The sequence below is a fragment of the Girardinichthys multiradiatus genome, chromosome 12 (assembly GCF_021462225.1).
Source record: "Girardinichthys multiradiatus isolate DD_20200921_A chromosome 12, DD_fGirMul_XY1, whole genome shotgun sequence".
Taxonomy (NCBI): Eukaryota; Metazoa; Chordata; class Actinopteri; order Cyprinodontiformes; family Goodeidae; genus Girardinichthys; species Girardinichthys multiradiatus.
Window position 1 is genome coordinate 49,581,575 of NC_061805.1, and position 15,554 is coordinate 49,597,128.

Genomic DNA, 15,554 nt, shown 5'->3' on the forward strand with positions numbered 1-15,554 from the left:
TTAAGGCAGACTTGTTTTTAACAAGATGAGGTGCCAGATGATATGACTCAGAGAATCAAAGGAACGGTTTTCACATTTTTCTGGAGCAGTCAGAACATGTTCTGCTTGCATTAATTGCAGCTTTTCTGCAGCAGTGATATAAAGCTGGCAGAGGAGACCAATTGCACAGAGAAGTAGTCACATCATGTAATTTTGCCCCATGATGTCAATCTATAATTTTTCTGTTGCATAGAGACATTAAGGATTAAACAAACAAGATAGACAGTGTTTATTGGTGATATTTAGAGGTTAAATGTTCTGGTTTCCCTTCCAGCTTGACTTGGATGATAAAAACATTAGAATAATGCTGAAAAGAACTAGTTTCGACACACTTTCTTAACTTTTTAGTATCCTGATGCTCATTTATCAGTTTTTTTGCATCCTTTATTTGTCTCTGTGTTTGAGGTACAAGTGGAGGCTTGAGAGGAGGATATGGAGAGCAGAGAAGCTGCAAGCAGTAGAAGGTAATGAAGGTGGATGGATTTATGTACCTGTAGGTAGAGTATAAGAGAGATGAAGAGGAGAGTGTAGGCAGGGTGGAAGGGATGAAGAGCAGATTGAGGGGTAATCTGTGACAGGTGGATAAATGCAGGAGTGAAAGAGATGAGACCTGCTGTGATGCATCGTTTGGAGAAGAGGCTGAGATGGTCTGGACATAAAGATAAGGCCGAAATGATTTACACCCCTGGCAGACTCAGATTTACAAATATTTGTTTATTTCACAAAAGAAATAAAACAAACAACTCTAAAAAGACAACAAAAATGTGAAAGGAAATTAGGTTGGAAGAAAACAATTTATCAGTTTTTATTTACATTTTTACTTAACAAATGGCAGTTCAAAAATGATTTATACCCTTTATTGGCTTTATGTAATGAGCTCCAGGTCTTTGAGGTTGGAGGGCCTCCTTGTCATCACCCTAATCTTTAGTTCTCTCCACAGATTTCCTATCAGATTTATGTCTCTGGTTGGGCCGTTCCAAAGCATCAACATTTCTTCCAGGCAGAAGAAACATCTCGCTAAAATTAAAAGGTTATTTTAAACCTAAATTTGCCAGGGGCATGAATCATTTTGGGCTTAACTGTACACAGAAGAATTGGAAGGAAATATTGGCCCAACGGTTTTGTACATGGAGCTGCAAGGTAGGAGGAAATGAGGAAGACCTCAGAGACGGTTCATGGATGTAGTGCAAGGCTGGTATGATACAGAAGGTTGCTGAGATCAGGAGAGATGGAAGCAGATGATCTGACAAATGGTCTCTCTAACCTTTATGTCTTCCAGCAATAAAGTACAAAGATCTCTCTGCACTGAGCTGAATTCCTCACCTGTAGCATCAAATCAACCCAAACCCCACACGTCTATAACATGCAAGTCAATGAGAGGCGGTTTTCCCAGGAGCCGCCACGCTGCATTCAGGTACAGCTGGGAGACTAGATTGTCGAAACATCAAAACAACTCCAAAGTGATTTTAACACTTTTTACTCCCTAAATATGGGCGCAGTCTGATTTAAACATTCCTAAACATTAACATTAATCTTTTTCAAGTGGTTATATTGTTGTATAATCTATTAATCCTGGCATCGACTATGCCTGCTTACACTACTTTATTTATTGAAAACATTCAACAAAATCTCCAGTCAGTTCGATACTTTACACTTCTTTTTTTTACTTTTTATAATATAATAAAATCCAAATAGATTGTTTATTATAAGTAAAACAATCATCTATTTTTATTCATATCTCTTAAATGAAGCGTACTGAACCATGTTTTTGTGTACCTTACACCCCAATTAATCAGTTAAAAACTTCAGCATCCTCACTTATTACGAAATGCTTTTAGAGTCTGAAATAGAAAAACTGTTTTTACATAAACAAATAAAAGGAAGTTAATGAAATGTTGAGTTGACTATCAGCACAGGAATAAACGTAATTTAAATGTAAGTCAGTGTGTCATTTTCTCTTTAGCATGAATTTTCCATGCAGTTGTACCTTTTTTGGTCTTGAGATTGTGTTTCAGGGTATGACTTCCTTTCATGCCTCCTCTCTAAAGCTGCGTACCTTAAGATTTTGCAGCCTTTTGTAGCGTCCTTTCAGTCCAGTTTAACGGCCGTTAAAGCAGTAAAAACAAATAGACTCAGAACCCGCCATGCGTGACTCCAAGCTTCACGCAGGAACTCCTTCCAAAAGCTCAAATTAGTGCTTGATTCTAAATAAAACTAAATACGGGCGGTAAAAAGCACGGCTTCAGTGTAAAAAGCCTACAGTAGGTGGGGTGCAGTTTGACCTGGTGGGCCGTTGCCATGGTTCTGGTAAACCACATAACTCAAGTGTCACTTATATTGACCAGATCCAGCAGAATCTAATTAGTCTGCGGCTGGTTCTGCCTTCTCCTCCCCCGGCTTGCTTTCTTTCGGTGTGCCTTAATATGTTGTTATGTTAAAGAACGAGTACAATGAAAGGGACCCCAGCAGATGCAGACAGAAAGGCAGCAGCCAGCAGACGCCAACCGACTGTCAATGGTGCCACAGCCCCAGATGAAAGAAAACCAGCACCTCTTTGTAAAAATCATAAGTCCATGACTTCATTTTCAGATTGCTCTATCTGCTTTCTCATCTTTCTTTGCTTCCCTTAAGTCTGTCACTCAGTATTTTTGATCTATAGCAGCTCCTGTTTGGCTCGCCTCTGCTTTTCAACTGTCTATCTGCAGCATGGTGCTGAGAAAACAACTCAAGTTAGTTTTTTTCTTTAGATACGCTGACCACAGCTGGAAACACAGGGAGCAGCGAGGACACATGTAAACATCAGAGCCGCTGCACGCTCTGTAAGCTGCATGTATTAGTCAGTTTACACAGGCCACAGCAGCAGTTGTTTGTTTACGATACAATTACATCAAAAAAAAGTACACCCGAATCCATCCATTGTCTATAGCCGGTTATCCATGCAGGGTTGCAGGGTTCCATCGATAATCAGGCATGAGACGGGATACACCTTAGAGAGATTACCACAGGGCAACGTAGAGATACACAGGACAAACAACCATGCACACACACTCACACCTAAAGGCAATTTAGAGACCAATCTGAGACCAAGTAACCTAACATGCATTTCTTTTGACTGTGATGAAGCCGGAGTACCCGGAGAAAACTCATGCATGCATGCGGAAAACATGCAAACCTCATGCAGAAAAGGCCCAGATTGTTATCTGAGCCCATGTCCTTCTTCCTGCAAGACAACAGTTTAAAGAACTCTGCAAGGTCTTAAAGATGAGATAAATGCAACCTCAAATAAATGTGTTATCCCAAGGAGGAAAGAAGTCCCACCACTGACCATTTAAAGTTGTTATAATGGTTATTTAGCCAGGCCTTAAATTCAGCTCTCTGTGTTGTCATTCCAGTCATATTTTTGACACAGGGGAATACCCTTGGTTTGTTATACTGTATAAATACAAATGTTTTCATACTTGTAGGTGAGGTCGTTCTTGTCGAAGCGTCCTCCATGCACCACGAAGCGTCTCTGGCGATGCCGTTCTCGGTACTGCACAACCTTCTGGTTGGGGAAGTCTGGTACGCCACAGCGAGGTAGGTTCCATGTGTTCGAAGTGTTGGCCGATAGACCTGCCTCCTTCACCAAATCGTGCGGGTGAGGAACCTTTCCTCTCTTCTTCACGTCCAGGGACTTCTCAGAGGCCTGGAACAACAAATGAGTCCAGTTATCCTCCTGAAGTCCGGTTAGTTCCTGACCTCGTGAAGAAATCGTGTGATACACATGCAGCCAAACATAGATTTCATAACTCAGAGCTGTGTTTGGTGAAAAGCTGACCTTTCATTGCATCAGAATTCACTCAGTTTATCTCTTGCAGAAAACAGAAGAAAATGTCAGAAGGAGATGACAATGACCAAAATCATTACATCTCATCCTGCAGAGACCATGCATATCTGACCTACATTTACCTTAATGACAGCTTGACCTCATAATCGGGTCACTGAGCCACGTACTCTGGCCCAATTTAAGGTCCCTGAGGGACCCATTAAGCCTAATGCCCCCCCTCCACCTGATCCAGAGGAAATGACTCCGCTCATTTCCACTGAAGCTAATCACAGAGCAGAGCCATCCCATTGGCACCTCAGCCCATACCCTCTGAGAAACAAACGTGATCTGCAGCCCGGGAGTGCACAAAACTCCAGGGTGTTCTTCTCCTATCAGGACGTTACGTGCATTTCCCTTTCCGCTGCCACTCTGACCAACCTGTGGGAAAAGACGCTATCATTTTACTTTTCTGAGATGAAGCTAATTGCCTCCATCAGTGGATCCTGTCAGTCTACTGGTGGCTGCTCTGTTACATAAGCTCTCATTTAAAGACCACTCTGACTTTTCTGCATATTGTCATATTTCTGACATAATGCAACGTGTATGACTTCATCTTCAGGGAAATGATGCATGAAAGAAAATTACTTAATATTTATATAATCTTTTCAATGACACTGCAGGAGAGAGCTTTACTTGAAATATGCTCAGTCGCTGTAGTGAGTTTTTAAAAATGACAGAGAAGATACTAAAAAGAAGCAGGTACCAAGTCTATGTACCTAATGGAAAACCCCTTAATGGTAATGGTGGAAAAGGGACTCGAGGCTAAACTAGTCACCCTTTTGATGAAAGCCTCTTTCTTTTGGTCATGATTCATATCTTATGACCACAGATGAGCGTTGGAACAAAGACGTACGAAAGCTTAGCACAACAGACCAGATCAGACCACACATTAATACAGGAGAAACTCCGATCTGTGTATCCATCTCCCGCTCCATCCCACTATCACTTGTAAACAAAACACCAAGAACTCTCCTGCATGAAGGAGAGATTTACCCCCGATCCAGAGGGAGCAATCCCCCTTTTTTCTGTTGAAAACCACAGTTTCAGGCATCGTGGAACCGACTTTCATCTCAGCTGCTTCAGACTTGGCTGCAAACTGCTCCAGTGCACATTAAAGGTCATGGCCCCAAGAAGCCAAGAGAAACACATCATCTGCACTATAGCAGGTTTCTAAACCAGACATCCTCCTCTCCATGACCTCGCCTTGAGATCCTACACATCACAGACAGGATGGGTGACAAGGGGCAGCCCTAGACGAGTCCAACCCGCGCTGGAATCAAGCTTGACTTTGTGCCGAGACCGCAGACACAGCTCTGGCTTTAATTATACAAGGACAGGTTAGTCCTTAAAAGCATCCATGGCACCATTTACTCCTGCAGCAGCCCTCAGTGCAAATGGTTATAAGCCTTTTCTAGATCCACATAACAGAACCGGTCCACTGTTCCAGTCCCAGGGCGTAAGCCACACTGCTCCACCTGAACTTGAGGTCCGACAGAGCCTCCTTTCCAACATTCTGATATAAACCTCCCAGGAAAGTTGAGAATTGTGATTCTGAGACCGTGTGACCCTTGCCGGGTCACCCTGTCTGTCCCTTTTTATAAAAACAATGCCTGATGTTAGTTCAATTAAAGTTTTTCTCTCCTTGGACTAATTTGTTTTACCAGAAATTAAACGACAAAAAGGCCTTCAGCCAAAAAACTATCATATTTTAAAAAGATGAACATTGGTAATACACACAGTGCCTGAGGGTCAGAGGCTGCATACTAACCTTTTCAATTCAGTTCTCAGTGTCCTAAAATCAAAACAATATTGAAAATGGACCTGAAGTCTTTGTGTTTTGCTCTAAAAAGGTCAAACCTTTTCTTTTCCAGGTTTAAAAAGACCTCTGCCTGCAGCGAAAGAAACAAACCCATAATAATGAATGCTTAAAAAAACAAACTTTATGCACTTTTGGATGACAGAACAAAGACAGAGTACAGACGTGTTTAAATGGATGATGGTCATTTGCCAGTTTGTACCTTCCCAATTTAATTTGTTTCATATCTGAAAGAAGGTGTCCATCACAGAGACACAAACAACCATGCACACAAACTCTCACTTAAGGGCAACTTAGAGGGACCAACTAACCTAACAGACATGTTTTTGGACTGTGGGAGAAAGTCAGAGAGAACCCAGCATGCAAAAAGGAGAACATAAAAACTCCTTGTAGAAAGACTCTAGACCAGGTCCAGGTTTTGAACCCAGGACCTTCTTGCTGCAAGGCAACAGTGCGGCAGTTTGTTTCTTAGAGTGTTTGCTCAGGATGAGGGATTCCTGCACACTCAGTGCCTCAATGCAATCAGCTGGTCTTCCTTGGATGAATATCTTTTTACAAACTGGCATTATGGACTTTAATGGACTATATTATACTATAACTAGTACTGAATTAAAATGTATGATACTGAATTAGAATCTGTCTGGAATGGTTATGAGAATTAATGATGTGGTTAAGAAAATTAACCTGATATGCTACAGCTAAAGGTGATTGGGTTTAAGCTGGACAGAAATAATAGAAGAATATGGGGCAACTCAGCAGCAAAACAAAGAAAATGGCCTGAAACATGAAAACTCTGAACAATCTTCCTGCCAGTGAATGCTCTACAAACATGCAACAAAAGAAACAGCGATGCTTTCATTTCATGGAAACCGAATGAGTCTTTATCCAAACCCAAACAAGAGAAAAAGAATTGCTGCTGTGTTTTCATGTGTCTGCTCAGTTTTCTCAAACCCGAAGTCAGTCATTACAGATTGCCACTCACACTGAACCTGGTTCTGGTTCTGCTGCAGTTTTCCTTTCCACTGTTGCTGCATGTGTGCTCCGTAAGAGGGATTGCTGCAGTCAGAGACTTGATGGAATCAGGTTTCCTTAGACAGAAAATGTTTCACCATTTGGGACAATAAACTGGATGAAATTGAAATATATATTAAATCTGTCTGCATGATTGGTTTGAGCTGTCTGTAGATTTAAACTGGATCCGTTTGTTTTGTAAATTGCAATAAGACATTTGTTGAAGTCAGCGCTATATAAGTGAACAACAATAAGAAGCAAAAAAGTCCTTGGTTTGAATCCCAGCCGGGGTCTTTCTCCTGGGAGTCTGCTAGATTAACCAGTTACGTTAATTAGTTACTCTAAATTGCTCTTAGGTATGACTGTGTGTATGCATGTTTGTTTGTCCTGTGTGTTTCTGGTTTGCTCTTTCATAGACTGGTTAACTTTGCAGGGTTAACTGACTGATGTTTAAACTGATGAAGCTAAACGGAAAATCCTGCAGAAGCAAAACCAGAATCTGCAGAGAAATTCAAAATGTATGGTTGGACAAGAATAAAAACAGACCGTAAATAAAGGAGAGCAGGCAGAATAAGGACAATATAAAACAGGTGAGGCTTAATCAGAGACCAGGTGAGACTAATACTGAAATAACCAGGAAAAAACAATGACAAGGAGGGTAAATTAAACCAGAACACATGGAACAAGCCAACCTACAAACAGAACATAACAGACATCTTAGATTACCTGAGACAAAATAATAGCATCAACTCAAGAATCCACAGACCATGACAGCATCTCTCTGTGGTTCTGTAAGATGAGATGCTACTTATAAAAGACACACTGCACTGATGTTTCACTCTGCTGACCTTTGATCTCTGTAGGACTAAATAGCACTCTGGGGGAAAAAAAGGTAACAACACCTTTCTTTCACCTACATTCTGACTAGATCCATAAGATATGGATGGATGGCATAATATTCCTCAGAGTGAAGTTAGAATCCTGTTTTTGCCGTGTTTAAATGAGCTGCTTCACGGTGCAGAACTCCACTGTGTCGCTGATGTAAATTATGGGGAACAGAACCCAGCAGGATTCGTGGAATGTGCTCCATATTGCAGAAATGGAGTTACTGATGGGTGTGAATCCCAGAAAAAAACAACAGCACAACCCTTGTCCAACCCCCCCACCCTTCTCCAGCTCCTTTGTTTCACTTTGTTTAGAGCAGATTTCAGCTACTTATTCCACTGCACATAGCACTTATTCATGTCAGAGGGGATGTTTATGTTCATGTTCATGCAGCTCGCTTCAAACGGCTTGTTGTTATGATGGAAGCAAAATGAGTTGTAGCTTCTAAACGGAGCCCTCACAAAAGGTTTCTATCCACCCCCTGAACACCTGCTCCTGGTTAAGCTTCTGGTTTGTTTTTGGGCTAGAAGAAATGTGTGGCAGCAGTGTGATATGCACTGTTATCTGCCTTCCTGGAACAGAGTCTGATAACATATATACAGAATGACAACAGAAGCCTTATCATGGTGTTAAGCAGCTCTGAGGCCATCAATCAAAAGGTATGTTGGCTTGAAGCTGCAGGGTGGAAAACAGCATGGAGTTCAGTTAGAAGATGTCCATCCAGTAAAGGTACTGAGTTTAGCTTCTAGAGGGTAGAGATGGTCCATCAACAATCAGACGGATTGACTTTATCTGAAGTGAGTCAAGACAGTCCTGAAGATTGCTGGAAACCACATCAGTAAGCTGAAACATCACCATCTGTTCTGCATTTTACTTATTTTAATATAAAATCTGCTCCCCAAATTTAACAAGTGCTCAAGAATTAGACAAAGCATCCCTCACACTTACCACTGATGAGGATGTGTAAAAAGCTTAAAATAAAGTGTTATATTGCAGTAGCATTATCTCACACTGCAAATTTGAGAAAATCTAACAATTAGAGGATATTTAACCTGTAGAAAAATAAAATCCCACATTAAGAAATAAGTTTTTTTCTAGTGCCAAAGTTCTTGAAGCCCCTATTGTCAACACTGAATAACCCACTTTGAGGACAGCATTTAGTCTCTTCCAACATTTCACCTAGTTGGAGCATAAGGAGAGGGGAACTCTGATAAATTCTCTTTGCACAATCGCTCTAGTTCAGGGGTCAGCAACCCAGGCGCCAGAGCCGCGTGCGGCTCTTCAGCCTCCTTTTTGTGGCTCCCTTGGCTTTGACAAAAGAAAAAAAATTTATATAAATATTTATTTTTTATTTTTATATTGTGTATTCTTTTGATGCATAGTTAAGTTGCAGTTCAAGATGATACATTAACGTTGAATTTTAAAACGTTTTTTATTAACTCAGTCAAAATATACGTCATCCATGTGTGTAGCCCTCGCCTTTACCTGCAGGTGGCGTTGTGAGGTCGCGACCCCCGCGGTACGTTAACCATGAATACATCTCAAAAAAGAAAAACTGTTACATTCTGCATGGACAGATTCCTTTGCCTTCACTGCCAATGACGCTAACTTACTTATGTTCTTGTTATGTGGCGAGAAATTAGCAAACAATAAAAAATTTTATGTTGAAAGACATTTTCAAAACAAGCACTCAGCATTTTATGGAAAGTACCCAACTGAAGATGAGTGAAAGAGAGCGATTATGGAACTACTACAGAAAGTTGAGCAGAGCAAACATGCTTTCAAGAAGTGGATCGATTCTCCAAACTCAACCACAGCTGCTAGTTTACTGGCAGCCTATGAGGTCGCAAGGAGGGGGAAGCCGTTCACAGACGGAAAAGACATGAGGAATCGTGTTTGGAATCGGCCCGACATTCCAGGGAAGATCAGCATGGAGCTTCAGAAACAGACGTCACTTTAAACAGGTATGAACACTAGCGTTTAATTGGCTGTTAACTTAAAATAAAAGAAAGTTTAGATGCGGAGTTGATGCAGTTTTTATCGTATGTTCAGGTGCTTTGCTTGAATGCCGGCCGAGAAAGAAACCTGAAGAGGATCAGAGCGCACTGAAATGGATGTTCCTAATTTGAAGTTTACTTTATTAAAACAGCTAAGCTGAAACTACGTTTATTTATATTAATGTGGGCTACATTTTATTTTAACTTTTCACGAATATGAGAAGGACTTAAAGAGGCCTGCATAGTTCAGTGTTTGTTTAATTTATTTTAAAGTAGGTCTAGACACACCTGTGTTAAATTATACTGCTGTAACAGGTCAAATAAAAAGGTTTATTAGCTGTTTTATCTTTTGCAGCTCCAGACTAATTTTCTTTGGTGGAAGAGGGAGCCAATTGGCTCTTGATAAGAAAGGTTACTGACCCCTGATCTAGATGACCCAAAGACCCGGATCCCCTCTGGTCCTTTCTTCTTTTCAGCTCATCTCACTGGTTTTCTGGAGGATTCAGCTCTAGGGGCTTTCGATTGAACGTTGATAGGGTTGATTTGGCAGGTTTGAACCCTAACAAGATTCCAATGACCTTTGGAAAAGAAACGTGCCCACAGCATCATAGATCCTCCACCGTACTTAACAATAGGCTTGAGGTGCGTTTCCACATTTGTCCTTTGTTTCACACCAAAGCTCAATCTTAGTCTCATCAGACCAAACTACATGATTCCAGTTAAAGTCTCAGTAGAGTTAAGCAGACTCCACATGTTTAGGTATGTTATGGTAGAAAATTATTGTTTTTTATCTGTATTCCCTTCCAAACAACTGGTTGTTATGGAGACTTGGCAACCCCCAAGATGCTACTTTTCTCCAACAGAAAGCTTCCAAATTTTTAATAACCTATCTCCTGCTCTGGTGATGCAAAGATGAACATGGATCCTCATCCAGCTGTTTCTCCTCACAGTTCCAGCTGTTTGTAATTGATGCGTTGGTAGTTTAGGGAAGTACATACGTTCTAGCAACTGTTGGGACCCACAGCCATGGAAACAACATTAAAACTCCAGTACAAACTTTTCTGGAACTTTCAAAATAAATTGCATTTAACTGACATCAAGCAGGACTGTACAGTGGCACAGTTGGTAGCACTGTTGCCTTGCAGCAAGAAGGTCCTGGGTTCAATTCCCAGCTGGGGGTCTTTCTACATGGAGTTTGCAGCAGACTTCCCATGATGCCACTGCCCGTATAAACCCCCCACCTTTCCAATGGTCCTTTCTCTACCACCCGGACTCTGCTGAGAGACTGGCCAGAGAGGCAGCTTGCTAATGTCTCTTTGCTGGCAAACAGACATAAACTCTTCAAACTGGATCCAAGGGTGTCATATGATCATTGAGCATATGCAAAGATAAGTATGAATGAATTACTGCTGAAAGAATCCAGTATTCATTCATAAAAGGGGTAAATTAAGGTATAAGCATTGCTTACTTTCTCTCTGAGGCCTGCAGAAGCAAACTGTCCCAGAGAAGTCCTCAGTAGAGATGCTGTCTCTACAAGCCTAGTGAAGTGGTTTTTCCTGCCTGACAGAAGGACAACAAGTAGCCGCATCACCATGGTAACGTGCAGTTTGGTTAGCCCAACAGAGCGGCCGCCCAGCCACTGCTCCGGAGGTCCGCTGGAAGCTAATCCATTGTTCACAGAGCTTTCTTCAAACGTCGTCGTCGCCCAGACAACTCCTCCTCAACACAATTCAAACGAGGTTAGAGTTTGGGCACAGAGATATTTAGGATGAAATGATCTAAATGTTTTTCATTTTCTGAAGTTTGGTTTTGTTTGTGTTGAGCTCAGCTATCTTAGTGCTAGCAGGCTATCTGCAGCACACGTGTTCAGGTTGTGTTCTTTGTGTGTTTTTAAAGTTAACACAAACTTTACTTGAAGGGTGATTTTACACAGAAGATCTGCCATAACGCGCCGTCCACGCTTATGCATTTTAACCCTTTTATTGACGGTATTTTTAAAGGTGTGTGTTTGCTTCTGGTGCTAAGCTATAAGCCTTCTTTGTTAGCTTCAACTGCTAACAGCTAAGAACACGTGCTACTGCTAAATAATATTTACCCAGAAAGGTTTAGTTTTCAATCCAGTAAATAATGTGTCCTTAACATCATTTTACTAAATTTGATAACTAAGTAAACACCATTAAGCCCCATTTCTCCAGAAAGATTTGGCTCTTTTCCAAATATTCCCTTTATAATATTTTACCATTTCCTTTAGTAATATTTCTTTAAATATTATTTCAATAAATAAAGGCAGCTAATGAGACACTGTTGAGAATTAGTCATCCAGGAGGTTGGTTTTATTCAGTAGATCATTCTTTAAAACATTATTTTATTAAAATAATATTTTATCTGATCTTGCATTGTGATGGGTTGTCTAAACGTTTGCTGATTATTGCCTAAGTTAGTTCCAAGACTAACTTAACTTCATTTCCAGATTCTTCAAGATAATCCTTGGTTATCAAACATAAACATTGTATGGTAATGTTGCATCACTCTTTTGGTCATAATTATCAATCATCTTTAATCAACTTGTTTATATTGTACATAGTCCATTAGTCTTCATTATTCTTTAATTCTGCTTGGTAGTTTAGTTGGATTGTTTTAGCAAAGTAAAGAGTTTGTTGATTGAAATATGTTTGACTTTGGTATTCACAGGACAATCCTAACAGACCGAAATATTATTTGATAAAATATTAATATTAAATAATATTTACAGATTTATAATCGTAACACAACCATTTCCCAGCTTCCTAAAATCAACACATGCTTACCTCAATGGGATGTTGTAGAGGATGAATTCTAAAAAGGCTTCAGTTGCATTTATTTTATAATAATTGTTGGAGGTGTGGCACTGTTTGTAGAAAAATGGTGAGAAATCATCTTTTTGATTATATAAATGATTTTCCATATTCATGTCCTGATGCATGTTCTCCCCATGCATGCACGGGTTCTGCCCGGGTATTTCGGCTTCCTCCCGCGTTCCAAAAAACATGACTGTTAGGTTAATTGGTCTCTCGGGTGTGAATAGGTTGTTAATGAAGTTTATTTGTGTGGCGCTGGGGCGAACGATGGCTGGGCCAATAGGTTACTATGTGAAACAGGTGATGTCATGGCTCAGACGGTGTGGGTTTGTTTTGTCTTTGACAATGCTGCAACAGCTTGAAGAAATTCTGACAAAACAAGCACCAAATATTTTATTAAAAAGAGGGGGGAAATCACCAAGCTGCAAACATGTCTTACAACAAACAAACAAACCAAAAAGCCACTAGTTTCAAATATTAACAAATATTAATTTGAAATTATACATATAGAGCCACCCTGAGCTCTTCACTGAGATGTATACAACATCAACTGAAGTCAGTTTCTCAAACATTCACAAGTGGAAGAGACTTGTGATTTCTTTATTTATTTGTAGAGCAACTTCTTTAAGTACTCAGTACTTTGCTCAGTAATAAATTAAACATTGAAAACAAACCAAACGTTAACCATTAGATTTCCTCTGACTGAATTATAGGTGTGTTTAACTTCCACCCATCGGGGAAACCCAGCGGGAGTCAGTTGTTCTCTCTGGGTCTAGCGAGCCTCGGCCGCTCAGTTAGCCAACATCCAGGAGGGATGAGCTGGTTGTTTATGTTGTGTCACAGAAAGAGTGATTTATCAAAGTTTTTGCTGCTGTCTCTCTGTTTAGGCAATCTGCTTTGACCTGCAATGAATGGGATAGGGTGGGCCATGGAGGTTACACCGGACCCTTCCTTCAAATCTGGGGAAAAGACGGATACGTTTGCCTGCTGCATTTGGAGGAGACTTCCTCTTTTGGACAGCTTTCGTTGCATCGCGGTGATGTAATGCGGCCTTCGAAGGATGCAGCCCCTGAATTTGGACACAGCTATAGAGGTAAGTCATCTGCACAACAAATGCCACAATACACTTTTAAACATCAATCTTTTACATCTCACTTCAAATGTTAGTTAAATGATTACTTGTTATTGATTGTTTTGTTCATGAGGAGGACCGTCATCGGTGCCATCTTTTTTTTGCCATCAGCCCAGCTCTGCTCGAAAGCTTCGGAGGACTCTGTCAAGGAAAGAGGTTCGAACTTTGACTCACCGGGTCATGAGCTGACCTTCATCCTAAAGGCCCACGTTTCAGCCTGACATTGCCTGATCCCAATCACCGCACGGACGTGGGTGCGGTGTCAGCTTTCACGCTCATGAAACTCCTGCTAATTCTAACGGTTGGGTGCACTGCGGGGGAGGAGGTGACATTTCAAAGAGAGATGGAAAACAACTGAACCAACCAAATGGGTGTCAAATGGATCAGTTGACCTCTCTGACCCCTTTAACAGATAAATAAATGACGCCCATTCCTAACAAGTCAAACATCAAAGTTCAAGGTTAAAAACAGAGACAAGTGGATTATCCTGACCCAAAATGTTCTCCATGTGTTCTTCTTTCACTGAGCAGGTTTTCTTCCTACAGAAACATGCTTGGACTTTGTTCTGAACTTCCTCTAACTTCTGTTATGTCTGCGCCTTAAAAAAAGTGTTGAAGATTTCTTAAAGATTCTTAAAGATTAATGTTTTTTTCTCTTTTGTCATACTTTTATGTTTTGGATCATCAAACACATATAAACAGATAAATACAACAAGCAGTTTTAAATGATTTTATTTATTAAAGGAATAAAGCTTTCCAAACCACCCATACACTGTGTGAACATGTAATTGTCCCCTTTGTTAAATCAAGAATTAACTAGTTAAAGTAAAACTCAATTAAATCTTGAAAGATGCCAGGCTTGCAGGTTTCCAGAAGAAACTTTCCACTTCACCTGTCAGTGGGCCATTTATTTTACAAATTATCGCAAAGAAAATAAGCTTTAAAGGAGTTTTATTTCCTGATTTGTGTCTTCTTTCAGTTTTTAATTATCATACTTCTGACAGGTTTATGCATAAAGCTCTGATGAAAAAGAAACCACATCCACAACTCAGCAGATGACACAAGTTTTTACAACCTTCCTCACATAGACAATAACCCTCCTACAAAGATTCTATTAAAAACACACACACTCATCAAACAGTTAGTCATCACTTTCTGCTGAGACAGCAAAATGTCAGAGACAAAACACACATGCACCAAAAAGCCTGAAGGCCTCGAGGATGGAGAAGGATCCTCTGATGGTTGTGGTGGTGGTTAAAGAATCGGGGAGGCGTTACAAGTATGAACACATCAAGTTTCTGGTTACAGTGATGACAAGATCTGCAAGGCGCTTTAAAGGATCTGACAGCGGCACTCAGGTTGCACACAAAAACATGTCGGTGCACGGCGGGAGCATCTGCAGAAAGCCCCCTTGAAAAAGAAGGTAATCATTAATAGGAGGCTAGCTCCTTGGTTTAATTCAGAGCTGCATACTTTAAAGCACAATGTTAGAAAATTGGAGAGAAAAAGGCGCTCTACACATCTAGAGGATTCCTACTTAATCTGGAAAAATAACCTACTGTTGTATAAAAAAGACACTTCGCCAAGCTAGAGCAGCTTATTTCTCATCATTAATAGAAGAGAACAAGAATAATCCTAGGTTTCTCTTTAATACAGCTGCTAAACTTACACAGAGTCATAGCTCTGTTGAGCCATCCATTCCCTTAGCTCTCAGCAGCCATGACTTTATGGGATTCTTCTTAAATAAAATTGATTCTATTAAAAATAAAATCTTTGACATACTCCCGAAGATGATTACTTCATCCTCAGCAAGTGAGACAACATTGGAAATAACTGCAGAACCTGATTTGTGTTTGGACTGTTCTGATCCTGCGGAGCTTCTTGAGTTATGAGAAATATTAGCTTCATCTAAACCTTCAACTTGTATGTTAGACCCAATCCCAACCAAATTATTTAAGGAAGTGTTCCCTCTG

At 40.4% G+C, this 15,554-nt stretch overlaps 1 protein-coding gene and 1 long non-coding RNA gene across 5 annotated transcripts in view; one reads left to right on the forward strand and one right to left on the reverse strand.

Annotated features, from left to right (window-relative positions):
- Positions 1-15,554, reverse strand: part of mmp11a (matrix metallopeptidase 11a) — a 46,425-nt gene that overhangs the window by 17,549 nt on the left and 13,322 nt on the right. For 2 of the 4 annotated variants that reach the window (XM_047382022.1, XM_047382020.1), the window contains exon 2: positions 3,498-3,724. In XM_047382022.1, the coding sequence (XP_047237978.1) occupies positions 3,498-3,724 (227 nt within the window). Of the gene's footprint in view, positions 1-3,497; positions 3,725-11,081; positions 11,314-15,554 lie in introns of those variants that run through there. The other 2 variants (XM_047382018.1, XM_047382021.1) reach the window with 2 other exon arrangements.
- On the forward strand, positions 11,294-14,351 carry LOC124878188. Its single transcript, XR_007040678.1, has 3 exons — positions 11,294-11,352; positions 13,338-13,543; positions 13,656-14,351. It is a non-coding gene; the product is annotated as an uncharacterized LOC124878188 (long non-coding RNA).